Genomic DNA, 25,473 nt, shown 5'->3' with positions numbered 1-25,473 from the left:
AGCGGGGGAGCCTGCACAGGTGTCACCAAAGCACATGTGGGTAGAAGAACCGTTCCACGTACGACATAGACCAGCGGATTTTAATGTAACGGGAAGGGAAAGTTCATTGACATGGTTTCAGATTCCACATTACAACTTCAAGAAACTACCAGTCACAAGGTTTTCATGTATTGTCAGAACACAACACCCATAATCATCTGGAAAGGCTCCTCCTTCTTTTTCTTACTACATCTGTATGAAGTCCCATTTTCTTCAACAACACATGACAACACCCTGAGTGCCGAGGAAATATCCGAATTCAGTCATCTCCAATCATGCCAGACATGGAAGGGGTTTTCAAAAAACACAGAACAATGCCATTGTCCTCATTTATGTGTTTGCTTTGGAAAAATTTATTTTTCATAACATTTTTATTACGTTATAAGGGGGCTACTGTTCTTCTAAATAAATGAACAACTACTTTTTAAATGTCCAGTTTCAATTTTTGACGGGTAAGTATAGACAGATATAACCCAGGTAAGCAAAACCTCTTTGGAGTTTTCAAAAATTTAAGAATCTAACAGGTCCTTCAGGGCAAAATGCTTGAGAACCACTTATTTTGAAGCCACACGTTTATTCTCCTGAATGCAGAGGAAAGGGCTGAAGAGACAGGAGTGAGGAGAGAAGATGATGGCCAGGACAGAGAAGGGCAAACATCTGGCGGGTAACTCAGGCACACCTTGGAGTTACTGTGGGTTTGGACCAGACCACCACAATAAAGCGAGTATTGCGATAAAGTGAGTCACAGGAGTTTCTTGGTTTCCCAGTGCAAATAAAAGTTACGTCTACACTATCCTGAGGTCTAGTCGGTATGCCACAGCATTATGGCTGGAAAAACGATGCACATACTTTAAAGCACTTAAGCGTTATAAATTGTTAACCATCTTCTGAGTCATGTTCTGTCTGATGGTGGAGGGACAGCTCTCTGTTGATGTTTGCTGACTGATCAGGGAAGTAGTTGCTGAAGGCTGAGGTGGCAGCTTCTTAAAATAAGACAATGAAGCCTGCTCTGTGAATTGACTCTTCCTTTCACGGACAGATTTTTTTGTAGCATGCAATGCTATTTGACAGCAATTTACCTACGGTAGAACTTCTTTCAAAATTGGAGTTAATTCTCTCAAATTCTGTTTTTGCTTTGCCAACCAAGTTTATGAATATTCTAAATGCTTTTTTAAAAATTTATCATTTCAACAACCTTCACACCATCTTCACCAGGATAGACCTATCTCAAGAAACCACTTTCTTTGCTCATTCGTAAGAAGCTACTCCTCATCTGTTTAAGCTGGACCATGAGATTGCATCGATTTCCTCCCATCTCAGGCTCCACCTCTCATTCCAGTTTTCTTGATACTTCCATCACATCTGCAGTGATTTCCTGCATTGAAGTCTTGAACTCCTTAAAGCCACCTGTGAGGGCTGGAATCAACTTCTTCCACACCTGCTAATGTTGATACTTTGACCTCTTCCCATGAATCACGGGTGTTCTTCAAAGCATCTAGAATGACAAGTCTCTTCCAAAAGGTTTTCCATTTGTTTTCCCCAGATCTATCGAGGAATCACTATCTACAGCAGCTATAGCCTCCTGAAAGAGATTTCTTAAAGAATAAGACTTGAAAGCAACATTCCTCCTTGAACCATGGGCTGCAGGGTGGATGTGTGTTATAAAGTATGAAAACTCTATTGATATCACTGTTCATCTCCATAAGAGCTCTTGGGGGATGTTTCCTATTGTCAGTGAGTAGTCATATTTTGAAAGGAATCTTTTTCTGGGCAGTGGGCCTCATCAGTGAGCTTAAAATAGCCAGGGAACCATACTGTAAACAGATGCGCTGTCCTTCCAGGCTCTGCTGCTCTGTTTATAGAGCATAGACACAGTGGATCTGGCAGCTCTTCAGGGCCTTGGGATTTTCACAACGGTAAGTGAGCACTGGCTTCAGCTTAAAGTCATCAGCTGCATTAGCCCCTAAAAGAGGGGCAGCCTGACCTTTGGCACTTTGAAGCCAGGCATTGACTTCTCCTTTCTAGCTATGAAAGTTCTAGATGGCATCTAAAATCAAGGTGTTGGCAGCAGTGTGATCCTTCCTGGAGGCTCTGGGGGAAGGTCTGGTCCCTTGTTTTTTCCAGCTTCTAGAAGGCACCTGCATTCTCTGGCTCACGGCTCTTCTTCCATCTTCAGAGTCAGCAGTGGTAGGTTGAGTCCTTCTCACAATAAATGACACTTATACATTGTCCTGTCTCCCCCTTCCTTTTATTTATCAGGCTCCTTGTGATCACACTGACCTACCCGGTTAACCCGATTGGCCCCCCGCATCCAGGCCCCTGACTAGCAGGTTTTATTGCACCTGCAATTTTTATTCCCCTTTGCCACATAGCCCAACATACTCATAGATTGGGGGATTAGGAAATGGGCACATTTTGGGGTTTGTTATTCTTCCAGGTTTCAGAGGGGAAAGTGTGTAAGCAGAGATCTTACTCCCAACCGAGAGATTTCAAGTATGAACTTCCTACCCCCATCCTTCCTGAGAAAATCGAATCTCTAGTATGACCCTTAAGAATGAGTGCGAAAGAACCAATGGGACACAGAACTGAGGGACAATAGTATTAAAAATATGTCAACCAAATGAAACATAAGTGTCAGAGAGAATTGCTGAAAGAGGACAAGCTTCAAGCAGTAAGGATCAAAAGAAAGTACATGACCCAAGGTCCTGACTATACGAATAAGTGTCAGGAATTATAATGAGGGAAATGGAAACTTGCTGAAGTTCAGTGGTTTTTCCAGCAGTCATGTATGCATGTGAGAGTTGGACCATAAAGAAGGTTGAGCCTGGAAGAGTTGATGCTTTCAAACTGGGGTGCTGGAGAAGACTCTTGAGAGGCCCTTGGACAGCAAGGAGATTAAACCAGTTAATCCCAAAGGAAACCTACCCTGAATATCCATTGAAGGACTCAATACTCATGCTGAAGCTGAAGCTCCAACATTTTGGCCACCCAGTGCAAAGAGTTGACTCATTGGAAAGGACCTTGATGCTGAGACAGACTGAAGGCAGGAGGAGAAGGGGCAGCAGACAATGAGATGGTTGGATGGCATCACCAACTCGATGGACATGAGTTTGAGCAACTCCAGGACATGTGGGAGACAGAGGAGCCTGGAGTGCTGCAGTGCATGAGTTGCAAAGAGTCAGACACGACTTAGTGACTGAATAACAGCAAAGTTCTTTGAACTCTTCTGAACAGAATGAGCAAATGATGAAAAAGAAGGATAAAGAGGAACTATCTAGTGATGTGTGAACGACAGACCGCTGGGAGGGAGCCTCACCGAAATCTCGTAAGTGATCTCAGACCAAAGTTAATCTCCAGGCTGTGCTGGCAGCTGACTTCCTGGTTCAGCTTCTGTGTTTTCAACCCTGGAGTTGTCTGTCAGTGGTGCTAAGTGGCCCAGCAAAGGGCGACTTCAAATTCCTTGTTATTTATTTATTTTCAAAGCAAGTCATGGTTTGCAAGCCATGCCTCACACCAGGAGATCTTTCATGGATAATCTCAGGCATTTGGGCTTGTTTGCAAAGATTACAAATCCACATCACCACCTGTTTGCCTTTCTGGGGACGGTTCACAGCCTAATATTTGACTTGTGGGCTGTGCCCTTGAAAACAGTGTTCTATGAAGGAAAATTCGAGTCCTCACCCAGCGAGATGAGTCACCCATGCATTCTCATTTACCCCTTTCCTTTTTAAACCTGGGGGTTTCTGTGTTTTTCTAATTTGAAAACTTCTTGATCATTCCAATTTTAAGAATTTCTTTATAGGTCAAAGATATAACTCATTGCCATTTCTGTTAAAACTTTCTTCTAATTTTTAAAAAATTAAACATTGTCTTTTTAAATTCAGATGTACATATTTAGTCAATACTTATCGATATGTTGTGCTGTGATTTCTACCTGTCTTGTCACATGTAGGTTTTTCCACCTCAAGATTAGGTACATGTTTATCTATATTTTCTTCCAGTAACTTCCATAGTTTCATGCTTTACATTTTTAATATATCAATTAGAAATTGAACTTAGGTCACACTCCCTCCCCCAGTCTTGCACTCATGGTCAGCTGTCTCGACACTCAGCTTTAATTAATCCTTCCCTTTCTCACGGATATGAAACGCTGCCACTGTACTGGAAACTGTTACACACACTTGGTCGCATTTTAGAACTTTCATGTTGGTTCACTGATTACTTACATCTGTGGAAGGCCCATGTTATGCTAATTAATGCAGCATTAAATACTTTTTGTTATCTCCTGGAATGCGGCCCTGCTGATTAGTCTTATTTAAATTGCTGTGTCTTACGTCTTCATTTTCTATAATTTTTTTTTCATATTCCCCCAAATGCCTTAGGAATTTGACACTAATTCCTCAAGAGCCAACACCATTACAGCATTCTTCCCATACAGAGGATGGGATACCATTTGTTACAATTTACAGTTTTGGTATGTTGTTTAGTGATGTTTTATACTATTCTTTATATGGCTATGACATGTTTCTTTTTTTATTGGAGTATAATTTCTTTACTTTTCTTTGTGTTCTGTTGGTCTCTGCTGTGCAATGAAGTGAGTCAGGCGTATGTATACACATAGCGCCTCCCTCTTAGACGTCCCACCCACTCCCCCATCTAGGTTATCATAGAACACTGAATTCAGCTACCTGTGCTATTCAGCAGGATCTCACTAGCTATCTATTTTATACATGGGAGTGTGTTTATGTCAAACCTAATCTCCCAATTCACCTCACCTTCCCCTTCCTCCTTAGGTACTTCATATTTTTTTATATAAATAGAATTTTTCTATGTACATTCTAATTGGTTACATCTGATGTCTACAAAGGGGACACTGATTTTCTGCCGGGAGCCAGCACAGGCCATCTCACCCCTGACAAGGTCATGTGAAAGAGAACTGTTAAGCAAGGCTTCAGGACTCGAGGGGCTCCCTAGACCAGCTCGAGCATCTACCCCCAAACCAGAATCTGTCTGTCTTACTATTTTGTGCCTTTCACCAACTCTCCTGACATTAACAGGGGGCTATCCCCGACCACATTTCTCTGGAGAAAATCAACTAAGGGCTCTAACTAATAAGTCTCCTGGACATGAGAGGAATATTTCAAATCAAACCCCCTCTGTTAGCATTCTAGCTTGCTTGGAAGGTTTATCCAGGCTCTTACAGCTATGCATGTGATTGTTCACAGCCTCCCAACTGTGAGAGGCACGGGAAGCCTAAAACATAGAGCCTTTCAAAGAGTTAAAAGCTATTAGAGTAGTGCTGGTGTAAGATTTCATTATTGGGCCAATGCTTGTTGCTAAGTTCCCATATCTCTTATCCACTGTGCACCTGGGAGTGCATTAGTTAACATAGTTGGAATGTAAGAAAAACAAGTGTAGCCTTGAAATTAACCACATCAGACCTTTGAGCTAATTGGTTCTTTTTTGTCACTCACTGCACCTTTGCTCTGTGAGAAATGTAACTCTGTTTAGCATTTTCTGAGGCTGACATAGATTAGAACTATAAAGAAAAAACACTTTGAGGGAAAATAAGTTTTCTAGTTGAGCAGCCTTTATCAAAAGAGGGTCATAAAAAGTTCACAGGCCTTCAAGGCCAGAAGATAATGTACACAACATCATTTGTGGGAAAGGTTTGCAGAAAAAATCCTGGTTTTGATAAGGGCAAAACTGCTGGAATGTTTGGGCTGACTCTGTATGACCTTGTATCTTTCATTTCCCTCTATGTACAAGTTAAGGTATAAAAGTCCCTTTTTTAAAATAAAGTAAGGGGCCTCGCTTGAAAAAGCTGGGTCACCCCGTGTCTTTTTTTTTTTTTTCTTTCTCTTACTCTCTTTTTCAGGCTGATCCCTTAGAGCATAAAGGCTCCCTGCGTTCACTTATCTGCCCGGGTTCCTAAGACCTGAACGGGAAGACGTTTTGTGTCTTCACTCCCTCGGGAGACCGGGAGGGCACCTGTGGCCTCCGTGAACAGGGCAAGCTCCTTGTCTCGGGGCTTTATTGGCTTTCCGTGTAAACCAAGGAATATCAGCCTCTTTCTCTCCTCTATTCCTCTCTCATTCATTCATTCATTTGCCAACGCTGTTTCTCCTTCAGGTTCCCCTGGATCCTGCGGGGGCTAGACCCTGGCAATTTTCTTTTATATTCTTGTATCTTATATAGCTAGACTACTAAATTCTCCCTTAAAAAATTTTTTTGTAGGTAACTATCTTAGTTTTTATCTTCTGCAGGTAATAGTTTTGGATTTCCTTGTCCATTGGTACACTGCTTATTTTGTTACTTCCTCTATTGCACTGGCTAATAGATGGAGAAGGCAATGGCACCCACTCCAGGGTTCTTGCCTGGAGAATCCCAGGGACGGGGGAGCCTGGTGGGCTGCCGTCTATGGGGTCGCACAGAGTCGGACACGACTGAAGCGACTCAGCAGCAGCAGCAGCAGCACCAACAGAACATGCTAAATTGGTCATGATAAGCGGCAATGAAAGAAATTCTTTTCTTGTTTCTAACATTAATATATCATGATGGCTATTGTTTGAAGCATTTTTTCATCATGTTAAAAAAGTCTCCTTTAATTTCAATTTTATTACTTAAAAAAATCATCGAAACTAGTGTGCTATCAAACATTCTTCCACAGTGCTGAGAGAAGCATAAGTTCTGTCTCCTTAGCCTGTGATGTCCAATACAATTTCAGTGATGACGGAAATGTTCCATATTTGTTGGTCCAGTGTAGCAGCCACTACCCCTGTGTGTGGCTGCTGAAAACTTGACATATGACTAATGAGACAGAAGAACTGGTTTTTAAGTTGTATTCAATTAAGTTAAATAGACACACGTGGCTAGTGGCTTCCATTACAGCCTTAGGCATATTAAAATGGTGATTTAACTGAGCTGTATTTTTCCTCCTTTATCTTTGTTCATATAGGGTATCAGAGTGAGCCTAATGAACATTCTTTTTCCTGGTCTGAAGCAGTTTAAACAGTGTAGGAATTCTGTGTCCTTTGGGTATGTGAAAGATTAAAGATCTGAAGGGGCCCAGATGCTTTCATGGACTTTGAGAAGACATGTCTTAGGCAACTTATTCCTTTAATGCACCAGAAGAAGGAAGAGGGGCCTTCAAAGTAACCACAGAGAAAAGCCAGGAAGGTGTGGGAAAAAGAACACGTCAGTTACAGACACGGGATCGGTGAGGAGGGCAGAGTCCAAGGTCAGGGAAAACTAGGGGCTGAGAAGGGGCTTTGACTGGGCCCCGAGGCGTAGCTGCCAAGACAGACCAGTGGAACGGGAGGCAGATGGAAGGATGTGCAGCGCTTGGATCATTTGACGTTAAGGGAGCAAGGTGTGCCAGCCTTGAGCAGGGCGCTGGGGCCAAAGGAAAGGCTTCCTGTGCTTCTTGTTTGTTTCTTCTTGCTTTTGCTTTGTTTGTTTCAGTGCGGTGCTAGACCCTTCTGACATTCCAAGCAGGAGCCAGAGGGCAGAAAGGGAGGAGCTGAGGCAGCTCCAGGAGCTGGAAGCAGAGGAAAGGTCCAGAGGGCCCGGAGGCGAGGCACTCGAAGGTGAGGACCCAGAGAGGCAAGACGGGGTGGCTGTGAGTTCGGTAAGCGCAGGGATGGGGGAGGCGATGCCTGGCAGCCTCGAGGCTTCTGTGGGGAAGCAGGCGAGTTCATTCCAAGGCCTGGGGTCTTGGACAGGAGTGAAGGCTCGAAGAGCTGCCTAACGGTGTCTGTGCGTTTGGGGGTTTGGGGTCCTCTGGAGCGCAGCCCTGTGTTCTGAGGGGAAGCCGAGAATAACATCCACTCCGCACAGTAAATACCCCACTCCCCAGTCTCTGGTCACATAAGCCAACTTCAGGGAGACATTATATCTGCTTGGGGCTAAATCAGAGGCTATACGGCCCCCCTTCCTCCTTAAATTCCCAAAATAGTCTGCAAAGAAAGCTGTTTGGAAGCTCCACAAGGCCTCTGTCACTCAGGAGCTAGCCTCCCAGGGACAGCCTCCTGGTCAGTTTGGAGGGGAGCTGTCCGAGAGGTCTACCAGCAGACCTGGTGGCCCCTGGAACAAATGGGTTCTATGTGGGACATCTTGTTAGGAGGCTCACAGCGAACACAGACCAAGATGCTCCAGCCGGTGCCCTTCAACACCGGCTGGCATCTGTCTTCCCCACAGGGCCACAAGTGTCCCCCACAAACGGCAGGAGGTCAGGCCTGGCCGAGGGGTGAGAGGCTTTCATGTTGTGGGGATGGTCCACCGGGCTCTGGGCATTGGGCATTGGGTCAGGGCCTGGGCCAGCTCACAGGTCACTCACTTTGACAGAAGTCAAAGTGCTGGTCCCTTCCACCACGTGGGAGAGGGTGCTGGACCCTTCGCCCAGGCCCTGCCCCAGTATCCTTTACAGGGGGTGCTCCCACTTGAGGAGAAAAACCGAACAGCACACACACACTTCTGTTCACTCTGTAAATATGAAATGAAACGAATTTTTGTTTGATTGTTTCCTAATTGGTATATTTTGTGAATCGTCTCTCAGTAAATCGACCTTGCGGCTGGTGAACCGACCTTGAGCGCACACATTGTGTCCATCTGATGTGTATTCAGGGTGGGAAAGTTCTTTTCAAGTAATGAATATGTTTGGTTCTTGGTTTCACAGTTTTTTCCCCTCTATTGACTTTGTTCTCTTAATGACCTTGGTAAGGTTTTGAGCTGGCCCATCCACTTGGCCTCTCTTTCGGAGTGTGTCAAAGACATCACAAACTCATCTGATAGCTGTACATCTGAAACTAACACAGCCTTGTAAATCAACTATATTTCAATAACAATTAAAAAAACCCTGCTCACCTGTAATAAACTGAGCCGCTCAGTTTATTACAGGGCCCCGCTCAGTGCTCAGCTGAGGGCCAGTGCCTGCATGCAGGCAGTTGTGATTCAGAGACTAGAGACCCAGGAACTGGGAGAGCCCATGAGGACCCCAAGGGACTGTGCAGAAACCCCAGTGTGCTACAGAGACTGGGATATTGTGGTTGCAGGAAATGGATGGTTAACATTGAAACTGGTTAAATGCAGATTAACATTGAGATGAGGCCAGGAAGAAGGAGGTTTATGGTTTTTAAAATGTCTTCAGTTTCATAACAGACTGCTGGTATTTTAGCCAATGCACTCTACAGAACCAATGTCAGTGTCCAAACGCCGAACAGTCTGTATTCTGAGCTGTGCCCTTCCTAAGTCTCAGCCCCACCTGAGTGGAACGTGAACCCGTGGGCTCTAGTCTCACGGAGCCGCATGACCACATGCCTGGGTCTTGCTCCCGGGGGTCAGGGGGACACCGGGGCAAAGGCTTGTCACAGGCAGAGGTGGCTTCACCTCTTGCTGCACAGATAACCAAAGACACCCAGCAAGAGACAAGCACATCGGTGTTTCCACGAAAGCCCTCCGCTCAGCCCTGCGGCTTACCTCTTCCAAGCGCATCCCCAGCGGCCCGGTGCGCCACGCGCGTCCCCAGTGGCCCGGTGCGCACAGGAGGAGTGAACACAGGAGCACTTCCGGGGCTCCAGCATCCTCGCCTTGGCTCTGGCGTGGATTCTCCCAACCACCACCTCTCCGCACGCGGACACTCCCAGGGACCACGTCCTGCGCTGTTGTATTTAACAAGTGCACCCCTAATTGTCACATGCCTGGCCGAGAAGACACTAAATTCCGAGCAAAAGGCTTCAGGGACTTCTGAACAAGGATGTCACCCTGACCTTAAATGAGTGACCAGGGACCTGACCTGATCCACGGGCCCCCCAGGAGAGGGGGTGTCACCAGTGGGATCCTTTGGAGACTTCCTTTCTAGCAGTAACTGGAGGCTACCAGGGTGTGTCTCCCTTTTGCAACCTGAAATGACTACAAGAAATATGGAAAATAGGGTGATGGGGATCAGGAGGGTGTGGTGCTCCTTGTAGGCAAGAAACAGGAATTTCTGCAAAACTACCTGGGGTCTGTCTGGACAGAGGGAGGGGCTGACGCCCTCAAAGGTCTCCCTGGAGAACTGGGATCCCCCGCCCTCCGATCAACCTGTGCTTCTATAAAGGTGTGGAATGGGAGGGTCTGAGCTGCCATTAAAAATAAGAGTGACAACGGCTGGGCTGCTTAAAGGGGCTGTGATCCCCAGACAGGAAAGACCAGGTGGGCTCTGCCACTAACAGCGTATGGCTCTGACCCCGGGCGCAGCCTCCAGGTTGAGGCAATGACAGGAGACACGAGGCAAGGCGGGCGCCTGCCCCAGTCAGCACCAGGACGATGCCCAAGGCTGGCTCTGGGCCCTGGTCCTGGGGTGGCAGCAACTGATGGGAGTCAGGGCTCCAGACACCAGTGGGGTGAAAGCTGCTTCGTAATGAAAACCCTGGGGGTGACCTGCAGCCCAGGACAGAGCAGAGGGGAGGGGGGCTGCACAGAGAGGCAGCAAGAAGCCTCCTGGTGCTGCCCCAGCCCCCTCCCCACCATCACCAGGGGGTGCTGGGCTCCACTGAACTTGTTTCACTGGACAGCTTGTCAACACCTTGACTTCCGAGCTCCAGGCCCAGCAGAGAGCTGTGTGCTTGCTTTAGGCCGCGGGGTTTGGCGTGATTACAGCAGCCACGGCCTCTGTAGGTGGACACTCCCACAGTCCTGTCTCACTGGGCTCCCATCCGGTGTGTGTGGGGCCACCCCATTGATCTCATGTCTAACAAGCCACCCAGTGTCCACAGATCTGTGTCCTGGTTCCCTCCACACTTGCTCTGCCCTCAGCTTCCCCGCGTGAGGTGAGGACCCCTCCAAACCCACAGTTACTCAGGCCCTGACTCTGGAGTCATCCGAGACCTCAACACCGCCCCTAAAATCAAGACCCCACAGCCAGCCCTTCAGCAAACTTTCTGGCTCCCCCTTGACAGCTCATCTGACCGCTTCTCAGTAGCCTGCCGGCTGCAGAGCAGAATCTGGGTCTTGTTACTCCCTCGCCTAAAGGCCTGCAGCCACACAGAGAACAGCCAGTCCATGTCCTGCGGGACCCTCAGCCTCGTGATTGCCTGCACCTCACCCCCGCTCTGACCTCCTCTCTGCCCTCAACCCTGGCAGGAGCCTTTCAGGCCTTTCCCTTGGCCACTTCCCACCCGCCTTGAGTCTTCACTTAATGTCTCCTCTGCAATAGGCCTGCCAACCCACAAAATACCCCGAGGCAACAAGGGAGCCCGGGAGACAGCTAAGCCTTGGAGGTTTGGCGGAGGAAGAAGCAAAGCAGAGGAAGAACATGTAACACCAAGGGGGCTTTAGCTCAGCCCATGGGAGCGGCCTGCAAGAGGGCGCTGGGGCCTCCGCAGTGAGGATGGGGCGCCCCCAGCTCTGCTGGGAAGGGGCAAAAGTCTGCCTTTGTCCTGAAAGCCCTTGATCCCGGCTCCTGGGTGTTGCAGGTCAGCATCAAGACTTTCCCTCTTCACCACCTTTATTCTCGCGGGGCTGTGGTCTTAGCATTAGCGGAGAATGTCACCCGCTGGGTCAAGTTAAAACTATTCAGGGAATGTCTGACCATCAGGAGGGAAGTCGGAGCTCCTTGTTTTAATTGAGGGGGAACTGAGGTCAGAAAGCACGTGACTTTCATCCAGTGTCCTCCACTGAGTTACTGCTGTCTGCCTGCCTAGAGACCCCCAAGGGGCCAGCCCCTCCAGAGGATGCTGGGACCACGAAGCAAGGGTCCCGCCACACACACTTACTCTAGTCTTTCCTCTTCTTTCCTTCGAAGGTCGAAGTCCCGTTGAACCACCTCCCAGACGTGCTTGGCCTCTTCATCCGTGAGCTTGGAAAGATCCAGCGTCTTCCCCATTTCTGCTGCTCCTCAAGGTCACACCTGGAGTAACACAGGGCCCAGGGGTCAGCCCAGGAAGCCCGTGTGGGTGCCGGCCGAATCACAGAGGAAGAGACAATGCAGAAAACACCGATTTCCCAGGAGCTGGACCTGGGTTAGATCGTTTTTGAAAACAGGCAAACTTGCGTCTGGAAACATGCACAGTCAAAATAAGGGAACCCACGTGCAGAGTCCCCACAGCTCAGAGTCGGAATTCAGACGGCACTGTACCCTTTCTGGGCACTCACGATCTCAGTTCACACCAAGAGGACAAAGGAAGGGAAAGCCGGCTGTCACAAACCGAGAGAAGCAGAGCTTTACCGCCTTTCTCGCTACTCAGGGTGCGCTCCGTGGACCAGCAGCCTCTCCCGGAGCCTGTGTGAAATGCAGACTCCCAGGCCCGGGCCCTCCTGATTCAGAATCTGCGTTCTGACAAGGTCCTCGAGGGGTCCTCCACCTGCCTCCCCTTCCCCCAGCACGCCCACCTGCTAACAGCTAGCGGAGCATCATTCCATATATCGTGATGACCGCGACCTCCCCCTGGCACTCGGGCACACGTTTTGGTGCCCCCCCCCCCCCGGTCTGTAGCAGGTGGACCGCAGACCCTTGGCCAGAGACCACGATTGCCGCACTCAGTCCAGCTCTGTTCTGGCGTGACGGGGTTGGGGGGCAGATTCTGTCTGGGTGACGGGATCCTGGTGGGAACCGAAAGCTCAAGAATCTTTGTGTGACTTCAGCGAGTCTTCACGAAGGACCAAAACCCGCTTTTCGGGAACATCAGAGAAGGGACCCAGTCTGTCTGGTTTCACTGGGAATCCTTAAACGCCAACCAAAGACGCAAATCTGCTTCTGAATTCTGAGCAGCATCTCCATTCACTGACGCTGACCTCCTGAAAGTAATCTCTGTGCAAACGCAAACAACACTTGTTCTGTGCCAGAAAGCAAGTTTGCTGTACAAGACGTTAATTATGAAGCGTCATCTTCTGAGTAACACTCAGATACCACTTAAAATCAAAGTGGCCACAGAGATCCCGTGGCTGTCAAATTATGCCTTCAAATAGGTGAAAAAAAATTTCTAATTTTTTTTTTTGCACTGACCCTCTCAATATTTCCAGACTCAAGCACTGCGTTACGAATGTTGTAGAGGATGGCCTGATGGGTCAGAATCATTCAAACTATTTTCTTTACACTTGAACTGAGATTTTTGGATTTGAAAACATTAAACCCAAACTGACTCGATGCTTCCCCAGAGCACATAGTTTCTGTTTGTCTTTAAAAAATGGAACAAAAAGTCATCTGATGGATGCCTGGGGTTTATTCATCTTTGCTTTTTACTGTCATTGAGAAAATTCTATCATAAGAAGAACATTCATTTGAAATTCTATTTTCAGAGCAGATGAAAGCCGTGACTATCAGCTGAGTAGTCAGCATTCTCTCTCCTCTCCTAAAGGAAAAGTCACAATTTCAGGCTTCATTTCAAGAAACTTAACTTGAGAGATGTGAGGGAGAAAAATAGAACAAAAGGAAACCAGTATATTTTTCTTGCCATGCAAGCTTACCTGTCTTAGAGTGGGTCAGTGACTGATGACCCCTGGATGAATGGCCCACTAGGGGTCAGAACCCCTGCCTGGAGACTTCACACCCAGAGGAAGCACCCCCTGCCCCTCTCAAGCCTGTCTCTTCTGTTTGATGCTTCTTTCTAACAAGGATGGCACCTGGCTTCCTGGCTCAGACAGCAAAGTCGATTGCAGCCTGGGGACGGACGATACTGCATCAGGGAGTCACCTCCGGAGAGGGGGGTGCCTGCCAGGGATGGGGTAGGGAAGACACCCAGGCTGGCTGTCCACTGCCTGGAGAGAGACCGGGCAGAAGCTGCTGAGACGTGGACAGAGAGAGATGGCCAGGGCACAGTGCTTCAAGGGAACCAGGGCATCATGACAGTACCAACTCGGAGGTTCCAGGGGTGACCCTGAGTTGTTAAGTGAAAGTGTTCGTCTCTCAGTCATGTCCGACAGCTTGTGACCACCCTCCCCCCCACACACACCATGGACTGTAGCCTACCTCTGTCCCTGGGACTCTCCAGGCAAGAATACTGGAATGTGTAGTCATTCCCCTCTCCAGGGGATCTTCCCGACCCAGGAATCAAACCCAGGTCTCAAACAGTGCAGGCAGATTCTTTACGGTCTAAGCCACCACGGAAACTGATGTGTGTTCATGATGCTCTGTTTAATGAAGCCAGGAATGAGGTAATACAGAGTTTGAAAAACAAGTATCCCACGTAGCTAACTCAGGAGTGGACTGTCGGTACTTCCTAGGGTAGACATAATCTGAAAACTTTTACTCCGGTGCCTGTTTTTAGCTCTGGCCCAACTTCTGGGTGAGCAGACGGTGGTGGGAGAGTGACTGGCAACTTCAGACCTGCCCCGTTCATCGGACGCTATGCCATGCAGCTGGGAGGTGATGCTTCCCAGGGAAGCAGGTTCTCAGGGCAGCTAGGGGTCAGCAGCCTGTGGTCCCCGACACGGGGCTTTACTACGGTGACCAGCCTTCCCATTCAGTGAGTTGATGAAGTACAGCAGAAGCTTAAAGCTTTTAATTATTTTTGTTAGTTTATTTTGTTGCTGGTGGTGGTGGTGATGGTGGGTGGGTGGAGGTGGTAGTTTAAAGCTTTTTTTTTTTCCATCTTGGACCCAGTTGGTTCTAGCTAGTTTTTTTTTTTTTAACTTTTATTTTTCATTAGGGTGTAGCCAATTAACCAACAGTGAGATAGTTTCAGGTGAACCGCCGAGACTCAGCCATACATAACACATGTATCCCTTCTCCCCCAAACTCCCCTCCCACCCAGGCTGCCACACAACACTGAGCAGAGTTCCCTGTGCTATACAGTAGGTCCTTGGTGGTTATCCATCTAAAATATAGCAGCATGGACATGTCCATCCCAAACTCCCTATCCATCCCTTCCTCCTCTTTCCCAGGGCAATGGTAAGTTTGTTCTCTTTGAATCTGCTTCTGTTTTGTAAATTCATTTGTATAATTTCTTTTTAGATTACATATGTAAGGAATGTCATACCATATTTCTCCTTCTCTGACAGGCTTCGCTCAGTATGACAATCCATGTCCATCCATGTTGCTGCAAATGGCCTTTCCGTTTTAATGGCAGAGTAATATTCTATTACTTAACCAACAAAGGTCTGTCTAGTCAAAGCTATGGTTTTTCCAGTAGTCAGGTATGGATGTGAGAACTGGACCATAAAGAAAGCTGAGCACTGAAGAACTGATGCTTTTGGACTGTGGTGTTGGAGAAGACTCTTGAGAGCCCCTTGGACTGCAAGGAGTTCCAACCAGTCCATCCTAAAGGAGATCAACCCTGAATATTCACTGGAAGGACGGATGCTAAAGCTGAAACTCCAATACTTTGGCCACCTGACGTGAAGAACTAACTCACTGGAAAAGACACTGATGCTGGGAAAGATTGAAGGCAGGAGGAGAAGGGGACAACAGAGGATGAGATAGTTGGATGGCACTGCTGACGAGATGGACATGCATTTGAGCAAGCTCCGGGAGCTGGTGACGGGCAGGAAGGCCTGGCATGATGCAGTCCATGGGGTCGCAAAGAGTCGGACATGACTGAGTGGCTGAACTGAACTGAATATTCCATTGTATATATGTACCGCATTTTCTTTATCCATTTCTCTGCTGATGGACATTTAGGTTGCTAAAGCTTTTTAAAAACTATCTTTAGAAAATAACCTTAAACAGAATGGAGAATATGCTTGATTTCAGCAACCAAGGGGCATAAACCGAAAGACACTGGCAATTGGGACACGAGCTGTTAGCACCCTTCTGGCTTGTGTCAGGCTGCTACGTTGATGGGGGCCCTTGGGATGTGGTAGAAGGTCCTGCCAGATACTCTGTCAGGTACGGCCACGCATAAGGACCCTGGATTCATGGAGGGGACAGCCTTTCAGCCACGGTCATCTCTCCCACCACTCCCCACTTTGCTCACCAAGACCCTGGTCTCCACCAGGTATCCCTCCAACCACCACAGGCAGGGGGGAACATGGGAGCAGAGCCTGACCTGGGTCTGCCTAAATGCCCTACTAACATGGGTCATTCCTGACCCACAGAGCGGGCAGGGTTCTGACCTGCCCTGGCCCGGGGGAACCTCCCAGGGTGTGCGTGCTGGGGAGGGCAGACTCCCCAGGCTCCATCTGCCCCTGGTTCCACTTGGGTGTAGATAACGCCTAGTCATGAGCTTCCTGAACAAAATACTTTCAATTTGTGCCTGGTCCAGGGCTCAGATTTAATCACATTGTTAATCTTTGAGACTGTTAGCCCTCCCCAGTCATTTATAAGTTATAATGGAGAAAAGAGAACGTTACATGGAAGTTAATAAGTTGGAAAGAGACAGTGGAACTGGTTTTACAAAGTGGGTAGCCTGAACCCAGATCACTGCATTTCAGCCGTGGCTCATCTGTGTCTGCTAAAGATTTGAGTTCATATTTTGACCCCATTAAGGGAAATATGGGTGGGGGTTCTTCCTACACACAACTTGGGCTGGAGGGGCCCCCTGAGCCTGGGAACAAAGGCAAGAATGAGTCGTCACTGCCTATGATAAACTTCTCAGCAAGCCCAAGTTCCTCTTCAGTGCCCTACTAACAAGGGCAGGAATGCGCTCTGACTCAGAATCAGGTGGGTGACCCTTACCGATAAAGGTACAGGCACATTCAGGGGGAAGGCCCAGGTGCTAGCTGGGGGCAGGGGGGCCGTGCATTAACCCTTTGTGGCTGCTTCCCAAATGCTGTCCTCAGAGCGGGGCTGTGTGGTTACTTCTGCAGGCAGGGCTGGCTTCCCAGACATGCAACCAACCCCTCAACCTTCCTCAGCTGCAACATGAGTATGTTTCCACCCCGGAGGCACCCCACCCCTGCAGGTGCTCTGAAATCACCCCAGCAGCTCAGGCTCTGCCGCTTGCCTCCCTCCTGCTCCATCTCTCCACTCTCTCAGCTCCCTGGGGAGCTGCTGGAAACCTTGCTTCTACACGGACATCCTTCCACACTTGCATGAAATCCTTGGCTACAGACTCCAGAGCAAGGACGGAGCCCCAGGTGATGCTGCGGGACAAGGAAGCCCTGAGGGTCAGGGGCTGGGTTCCAATCCCGGTTCAGGCACCAGCCGGCCCCCACGACTAGGGACCAGTCCCCTTCCTCTGCGGGTCTCAGCGTGTGCAGCTGTGCCATGACTCCTCCGGCCCTCTCCAGCCTTGGGTGACGCCAGAATGTCGGAATTAGAGGGAGAGGTCATAGGGTGGGTGCAGGGGAGGGGGCCTCATTCTCTAGAGATTGCTTCTGCAAAGAATCAGACAGGCAGCTCCTGAACGCTGACCAGATGGCAGGGGCGGGGGCCCCCATGAGCCATCACCATGCTGCCATCCGAGGGCACCAAAGCCACCCTTCCGAGTAGTCTACGGGGCTCTGGCTCCTCTTCACCAACCCTCAAGCCTCCCCCCTGAGCTGGCCTTAATGTTTCAGTCACTCCTGCCTTAATAAATAAGGCCCCGTGCCTGCTAGTCTGTGTGCCTGGAGCAGTCCTCAGTCACTCCTGCAGGGCACTTACCACTGCGTCCAGAGTTTGGACGTAGAGGGAGCACAGGGACCTATGACTGGTGCTTGGATTCTAAGGCATGAGGCCCTGGAGATTCAGGTACGGGGCTTTTGCCCGAGAAAGCTGGGTCTTGCTGAGGCCTAGAGTGGCCTGCAAGGGCTAGATGGTAAAAGATGGACGTGAGTGGCTGAACCCAGATGCCAACGTCACTGTTCCACCGCCCATGGTCTTTAAGCCTGACCCTCTCCCTGGGCTTCACCGCGATGGGCATTGCTGCCTTTGCACCCAGTGGGCTAGTGGGGGCCTCGCCACCCCCTTTATCACTCCAGCCTTTCAGAAAGAAATATGTAACTAAGAAGGAAAAGAATCAAAACACATAAAAATGTAAAGGTCCCAGGCCAACTGAAAATGGAGTGGGGTTCTTCTCAACACGTGGTTAAGGTGTGCAGGACACAGGTGTCTGAGCTTGGGAGACCGGAGGGCCTTTGTAAGCAGGTCTGGCTCAGGCTTCCCAGGTGGTGCTCGTGTAAAGAGGAGACCCCAGAGACAAGTGTTAAATCCCTGGTGGGTCAGGAAGATCCCCTGGAGGAGGGCACGGCAACCCCCTCCAGTATTCCTGCATGGAGCTCCCCGTGGACAGAGCAGCCTGGTGGGCCACAGTTGAAGCGTTCCTCACTTTCTGGCTCAGGCAGGGGCCAGCGGCCACTATCTGACTCCCTTCACCTGCAGACCCGTCCCCCGGGCCCTGTGGGCTGGTCTGGGGGCCTGTCAGCAAACAAAATTCCAATACAAGTGGGGCTTTCAGGGGCCCCCAATCCAGGACACCTCCTCCCACGCCAGGACACCCCAGGGCTCTCTCTCTGGCAGGACTTGATCCCCAAACAGCCTCGGCCCGAGTGACCTGCCCAGCTTAGTCTCCTCGGAGGGGCAGGCTCAGCCCCGTCTGCAGGGCCATCGCCAACTTCTGATGGAAACCACCGATTTGCCCAAAATGGGCTCCCGAGGACCCAGACCTCCGGTTAGGCTCTCCAGGTGAAGCCTGGCTTTGGGGTTCGGTTGGGGGGTGGGATGGAGAGGGGGCTGGGCGCGTCCTCCTCATCAGTCTGGAGGGACCGGGACCTGGGGGGCTGTTGGGGGCGTTTTCACACCGCGGGCCCGCCCACCGCCCCGGTTCTCCCTGCACTCACCGACTCCGTTCCCAGGGGTGTCGGCCCTGGCCGCCGGGACCCCGGGGTTGCCCCCTCCAGTCCTGCCAGCGAGAGCGAGGCGACGGGCCGGGCGTCGGGGCTCGGGGCTCTGAGGCCAGGCGGGCCGATCGGGCCGGGCAGGGCGCAGGGCGGCGGGAGGGCGAGGTCCGGGCGCCCGCGGGGATCACGAGGGCCGCGCCCGCCCCGCCCAGCTCCGGGAGCGGCCAGCACCTCCGGGTGCGGGCGGCGGGCGGGGCGGGCACCCGGGCGCCCGCGCGGGAGGCGCCAGCGCCGGGCAGAGACCATCGCTCCTCGCCCACAGCCCGCCTGGCGGAGGAAGGCGGCGGCGGCGGGGAGGGCAGGGCCGGGCCCGCACCTGCGGAGTCGGGCGGGTAACGCGCCGCCGCGGTGCGCCCCCGCTGCGGAGGGACCTGGGGGCCTTTCGCGCCCTCGGACCGCACGCTTTCTGACTTAATTCCCATCCCAGCTCTGCAGTTTACTCCGCTATTCACTCTGGCTTCACAGAAGGGACCCGGAGGCCCAGGAAGGCGCCTTCCCCAAAGCCGCCGACTCACGAGTGGGAACGCCGGCGGGTAAGGGGGACTTTGGAGCGAGAAGCCCCAGCGCCAGGATCGACGCCGCGGGGAGGGTCCCGAGACCTCGCCAGTCAAGAAAAGTCGGCGGAGTCAGCATCCGCGCGCAGACGGGGCGGGAAGAGACCGCAGGATGCCCTCGGGGGTTGAGCGGAGGGCAGCCGCTGGGGAACCTTCTCCTAGCCTGCCGCCGCTTCCCTCTCCACGAGCTCAGTTCAGTCGCTCAGTCGTGTCCGACTCTGCGACCCCATGGACTGCAGCACGCCAGGCCTCCCTGTCCATCACCAACTCCCGGAATTTGCTCAAACTCATTTCCATTGAGTCGGTGATGCCATCCAACCGTTTCATCTTCTGTCGCCCCTTTTCCTCCTGCCTTCAGTCTTTCCCAGCATCAGGGTCTTTTCCAATGAGTCGATTCTTCGCATCAGGTAGCTCAGTTCAGTTCAGCCGCTCAGTCATGTCCGACTCTTTGCGTCCCCATGAATCGCAGCACGCCAGGGCTCCCTGTCCATCACCAACTCCCGGAGTTCACTCAGACTCACGTCCATCGAGTCCGTGATGCCATCCAACCGTTTCATCTTCTGTCGCCCCTTCTCCTCCTGCCCCCAATCCCTCCCAGCATCAGAGTCTTTTCCAGTGAGTCAACTCTTCTCATGAGGTGGCCAACGTACTGGAGTTTCAGCTTTAGCATCATTCCTTCCAAAGAAATCCCAGGGCTGTTCTCCTTTAGAATGGACTGGAGCACCTCAAATCCACAGGGCCCCAAGCACCACTAGCAGCTCCAGCCCACCGTGCCCGCTTGTCCTTCCCAACTCCCCTGAACATCAAGGGTGTCACCACTTTCTCTCTTCCTTCCGGACTAGGGTGCATCAGAGCCGTGCTTGCCTTCTCCCTCTCACTTACGGAAAGAAGATCAAACAAGAAGTATGTTCTTACCCCCAGAAACTACTTTTCCATATCTGTGAAATGGGAATATGAACATAAATAAATACATAAATGATCAGGGTTATTAGGTGAATGGACACTAATATCTCCATTTTGCAGAAGAGGAAATGAAACCTTACAGGATTGTTGTGACCTCACATTGGATAATTTATAAGGCATTTTCAAAAGCCACACAATTCTGCTCTGGTTAGAGTGTTGGTTGTCTGCTGTGTGAAGCACTGTAAGTGCATTTGGGTATTTCAGGCCCCCAGGGTGGTAGCAACTCTGGCCAAACACCGTCCACTGTGTGGGGACCACTTACACTTAACCCAGAGTTTCCAGAAACCCTATGAACAATTCTTATGTTTTTCATTTCCTTTACCATAAACTTTACAATTGCTTATAAAATGAACAGACCCCTTAAAAGTTGCTATCAGAACTGTAAATTGCTTAAGGCAAAAGTTAATTTCTTTTAAATCTTTCACCTATTTTTTGGTTTTAAATTGAAGTATAGCTGATTTACAACATTGTGTTAGTTTCAGGTGTTAGTTTCACAGCAAAGTGATTGACACACACATATTGCTTTTCAGATTCCCTTTGCATGATAGATTATTACAAGATTTTGAATATGTTCCACATACCACACAGCAGGTCCTTGTTGTTTATTATTTTGTATATAGTAGTGTGTATGTATCAACCCTAAACTTCTACTTTATCCCTCTCCTCCTCTTCTCTTCGGGAACCTTGAGTTTGTTCTCTATGTCTGTGAGTCTGATTCTGTCCTATAAAAGTAAGTTCATTTGTATCCTCCTGTTAGATCCCACATGTAAGTGACATCATATGATATTTGTCTCTCTCCGTCTGACGTGCTTCACTTGGTATGATAGTCTCTAGGTCCTTTCATGTTGCTGTGCGTGGCAATATTTCATTCTTTTTTATGGCTGAGTAATATTCCATTCCATATAATTCCACTTCTTCTTTTTTTTTGGTAAATGTATTTCTTTTAATACTTTACAATATTGTAGTGGTTTTTACCATACATTGACATAAATCAACCACGGGCATACATGTGTTCCCCATCCTGAACCCCCTCCCACCTCCCTCCCCATCCCATCCCTCTGGGTCGTCCCAGTGCACCAGCCCTGAGCGCCCTGTCTCATGCATCGAACCCGGACTGGCGATCGGCTTCACATATGGTAATATACACGTTTCAATTCTGTTCTCTCAGATCATCCCACCCTTGCCTTCTCCCACAGAGTCCAGAAGTCTGTTCTTTACATCTGTGTCTCTTTTGCTATCTCGCGTATAGGATTATCATTACCATTTTTCTAAATTCCATATATATGCATTAATATACTATATTGGTATTTTTCTTTCTGAGTTACTTCACTCTGCATAATAGGCTCCAGCTTTATTCACCTCACCAGAACTGATTCAAATGCAATATTTTTAATAGCTGAGTAATACTCCATTGTGTATATGTACCACAGCTTTCTTATCCATTCATCTGCTGATGGACATCTAGGTTGCTTCCATGTCCTAGCTACTGTAAATAGTGCTGCAATGAACATTGGGGTACACGTGTCTCTTTCAGTTCTGGCCTCCTTGGTGTGTATGCCCAGCAGTGGGATTGCTGGGTCATAAGGCAGTTCTATTTCCAGTTTTTTAAGGAATCTCCACACAGTTCTCCACAGTGGCTGTACTAGTTTGCATTCCCACCAACAGTGTAAGAGGGTTCCCTTTTCTCTGCACCCTCTCCAGCATCCATTGCTTGCAGACCTTTTGAATACCGCTTCTTCTTTATCCATTCATCTGTTGATGGACACTTACGTTGATTCCACGTCTTTGCTATTGTGAACTCTGCTACTATGAACACTAGGGCGCATGTATCTTTTTGAATTAAAATTTTCATCTTTTCCAGATATATGCCCAATGGTCGGGTTGCTGGATAATGTGGTAGCTCTATTTTTACTTTTTAAAGTAACTTCCATATTGTTTTCCATAGTCTTCAAATTTTTTTTTTTATGCTTTTGTGCTTATTTATTTAAATTAGTGGGTTTTTTAAAATGTACAAAGCCGACATGTGGTGATATATGATAAAGATATACGATAAAGAATATAAACAGTTTAAAATGACAAGTCAAGCTCAACTTCATTCCCCCTCCCAAACCCATTTCCCCAGAGGAATCGTTAGCAGTGGTGTCTGTGCACTCTTCCCAATTATTGTGTGTGGTTAAGCATGTGGACTCTGGAACCAGCTGCAGGAGTTGGACCCCAGCTGAGTACATCATCGCTGGGCTGCTGCTTGGCCTCCCCTGGCTCAATTCTCCCTCTTACATGGTGGGGAATAGCAATAGGATCTACAGAGCAGGATTGTTCTGAATCAGTATGCACAAAGAGCTCGGATTAGACCTGCCACGGGGCGAATGCTTGGTGAATATTAACTGCTATTTGGAAAAGACCCTGATGCTGGGCAAGATTGAGAGCAGGAGGAGAAGAAGGCAACAGAGGATGAGATGCTTGGATGACATCACCAATTCAATAGACATGAATTTGAACAAACTCCAGGAGGGGAGATGGTGAAGGACAGGGAAGGCTGGCGTGCCGCAGTCCATGGGGTTGCAAAGAGTCGGACACGACTTTGCGATGAACAATAATTAGTGTAGACCCGATTCATTCTTTTTAATGGTTGCAGAATAGCCACTGCCGTGAGTTTAAGGTCATTATTTCACTACTGTCCTATTGATGGACTGTTTACTTTGTGTTTTTTTGCTATTTAAATTATTTCTTCCATAAATATATTACAGATAACACTTAATATTATTGGCATATACATGTTTAAGGTGATATATGTGAGTGTTAGTTGCTCAGTCGTGTCCTACTCTTTGCGACCCCGTGGACTGTAGTACACCAGGCTCCTCTGTCCATGGGATTCTCCAGGCAAGAATAATGGAGCGAGTTGCCATTTCCTTCTCCAAAAAGGCTGATGAAAGTGTGTAAAATCAAGATGATAACCGTACTTAGCGCACTCGCAACAAAGCATCACTGAGATCTGAGGAAGTATTATCTTCTTAGGAGTTCTTGCTTTCGACTGAGTTAGCTTGAGACAGTGAATCACCCCAGTGTCCTAAATCCATCAACAGAAACACAGATGCTCTATTTGTTATAAGTATCTATTAAATCTTTTAAATTGACAGCTAGCCATTCCGAATTAAGAAGAATCTTGTGATATATAAGTGATATATAAATATAATTATGTATAATTATACATACATGTGATGTATAAAAGTGATATATAAGTATAATTATACATACATATGTATCATTCGACACACAAATGAAAACAATTATATCTAGCCAACAAAGTCCTAAAATTGAATTGCTGAGTCAAAGGACGTATGCAATTTTTAAGAGAAAATTCTAGACTAGAATTTAAAAAGTTTAAGTTGTTGAAACAATCTCAAAATAACAAAAATGTACAAGTATTATACAAAGAACTCCTCCCTCCAATGTGTAAGTTGCTGACCTGATGCTTCAGTGTGTGTTGTACAAACAAGGACAATCAACACAATTTCAGTCCACCCATCCAACTCAGTAAATGATGTGTTGCTGTGTGTAATTGTGAGAACTCTTTCCAGTTTTGTCATTTGTCTCAACAATATCCTTTATTTTGAAGGATCCGGTTCCGAATGTCTTGATTTCTTAATGTAGCTCTTTAGGGGGAAAGGGAGAGGACAGAGGACGGGGGAGCCGGGAGATGAGCCTGGTGGCCACCTGCTAGGGTCTTGGGGTTTCTCCTCCTTCTAGCACTCTTGCCCTGCCCTTATCTTTGGGGCCCTGGTGCCCTCCTCCACTTCCAAGCTTCTCAGGGGCCCGCGTGGGCCCTGGTGGTGCTCTCTGGCACCCTGACTTTTTGCCTCTGCCCTGTATCTGCCCTTCCTTGCTCACTTGCTTGAAGCTGGCTCTCTTTTTGTAGACTCTGTGGTCCAGTCCTGCCTCTTAGAGAAAGCTGATGCTCGGACAGGCGTGGCACACCCCAGGTTACACGGGGAGAAAGGAAGGCTCGCCTCCACGACGGAGGCTTGCGCAAAGCCGTTGCAGACCCTCAAGAAGGTGGCCTGCTGGGTGGACACCAGAGGGCAGCAGAGGGCCCCTCCCCACCTCCTTGTCTCAAAGTGGCTGGAGACGCTGGCTTCTCTGAGATTTGAAGTGGACAGGACAAGCAAAGCGGGGTGGCTGTCTCGTCCATGCCATCAGGAAGATCAACATGAAAGGGGGGTCCCAGGGGAAGGCCCTTTAATATCCCCATCTCCGGGGGAAGCTGGGCGGGCAAGTCCCTTTGAGGGCTGGGCTAGGACTCTCCTTATCTCTGGTGGTGAAGAGGGGACTCCGGGGAGAGGAGGACCCTGGCCTGCTGGAGAGCATCCTACAGTGTCTGGAAGTGCCAGCTTCCCCCGAGAAGGCAGGCGCAGGGTTCACGCTGAAAGGCCTGTGGTCCCCTGTCCACCACCTTCCCTGGGTCCTCTTCAACTGCACCAGCAGGCAGCGGTTCAGCCCACTCTGCCTTCTCCCCTGTCTGAATCTGCTGGGCTGGTTTGCCTCTGGGCCTCCAGGAACATCTGGATTTTTGAGATGAACACCCAGAAAGTTGAACACATGTAGAGTATCACCCCCAATCCCAGTCATGTTCTGAAAACGGTCAGTGAAGTTGCATAGTCGTGTCCGACTCTGCGACCCCATGGACCATAGCCCACCAGGCTCCTCCGTCCTTGGGATTTTCCAGGCAAGAGTACTCGAGTGGGTTGCCATTTCCTTTTCCAGGAGATCTTCCCGACCCAGGGGTAGAACTTGGGTCTCCTGTATATCAGGCAGATGCTTTACCATCTGAGCCACTAGGGAAGCCACTCTGTAAACTATAATTTAAAAGAAAAAACATTTAAATGGTACAGTTCAGTTGCTCAGTCATGTCCAACTCTGTGGCCCTGTGGACTGCAGCATGCCAGGCTTCCCTGTCCTTCACCAACTCCTGGAGCTTGCTCAAACTCATGTCCGTCGAGTCGGTGATGCCATCCAACCATCTCATCCTCTGTTGTCCCCTTCTCCTCCTGCCTTCAATCTTTCCTGGCATCAGGGTCTTTTCCAATGAATCAGTTCTTCTCATCAGTTGGCAAAAGTATTGGAGCTTCAGCTTCAGCATCAGTCCTTCCAATGAATATTCAGAACTGATTTCCTTTAGGATGGA

At 49.1% G+C, this 25,473-nt stretch overlaps 1 protein-coding gene across 1 annotated transcript in view; it reads right to left on the bottom strand.

Moving 5' to 3' along the window:
• The window catches only part of MLPH (melanophilin), a 46,188-nt gene extending 27,362 nt beyond the window's left edge, over positions 1-18,826 (bottom strand). The window contains exons 1-2 of the mRNA XM_052637312.1: positions 18,715-18,826; positions 11,793-11,926 (exon numbers count right to left, since the gene is read on the bottom strand). Coding sequence (XP_052493272.1) covers positions 11,793-11,902 — 110 coding nt within the window. The 5' untranslated portion in view covers positions 11,903-11,926; positions 18,715-18,826. The remainder of the gene's footprint in view (positions 1-11,792; positions 11,927-18,714) is intronic.
• Positions 18,827-25,473: the final 6,647 nt, after the last annotated feature.

This window comes from Budorcas taxicolor, chromosome 3 (genome assembly GCF_023091745.1).
Source record: "Budorcas taxicolor isolate Tak-1 chromosome 3, Takin1.1, whole genome shotgun sequence".
NCBI lineage: Eukaryota > Metazoa > Chordata > Mammalia > Artiodactyla > Bovidae > Budorcas > Budorcas taxicolor.
The sequence above is the reverse complement of the archived record's forward strand: the minus strand, read 5'-3'. Positions and strand labels throughout refer to the sequence as shown.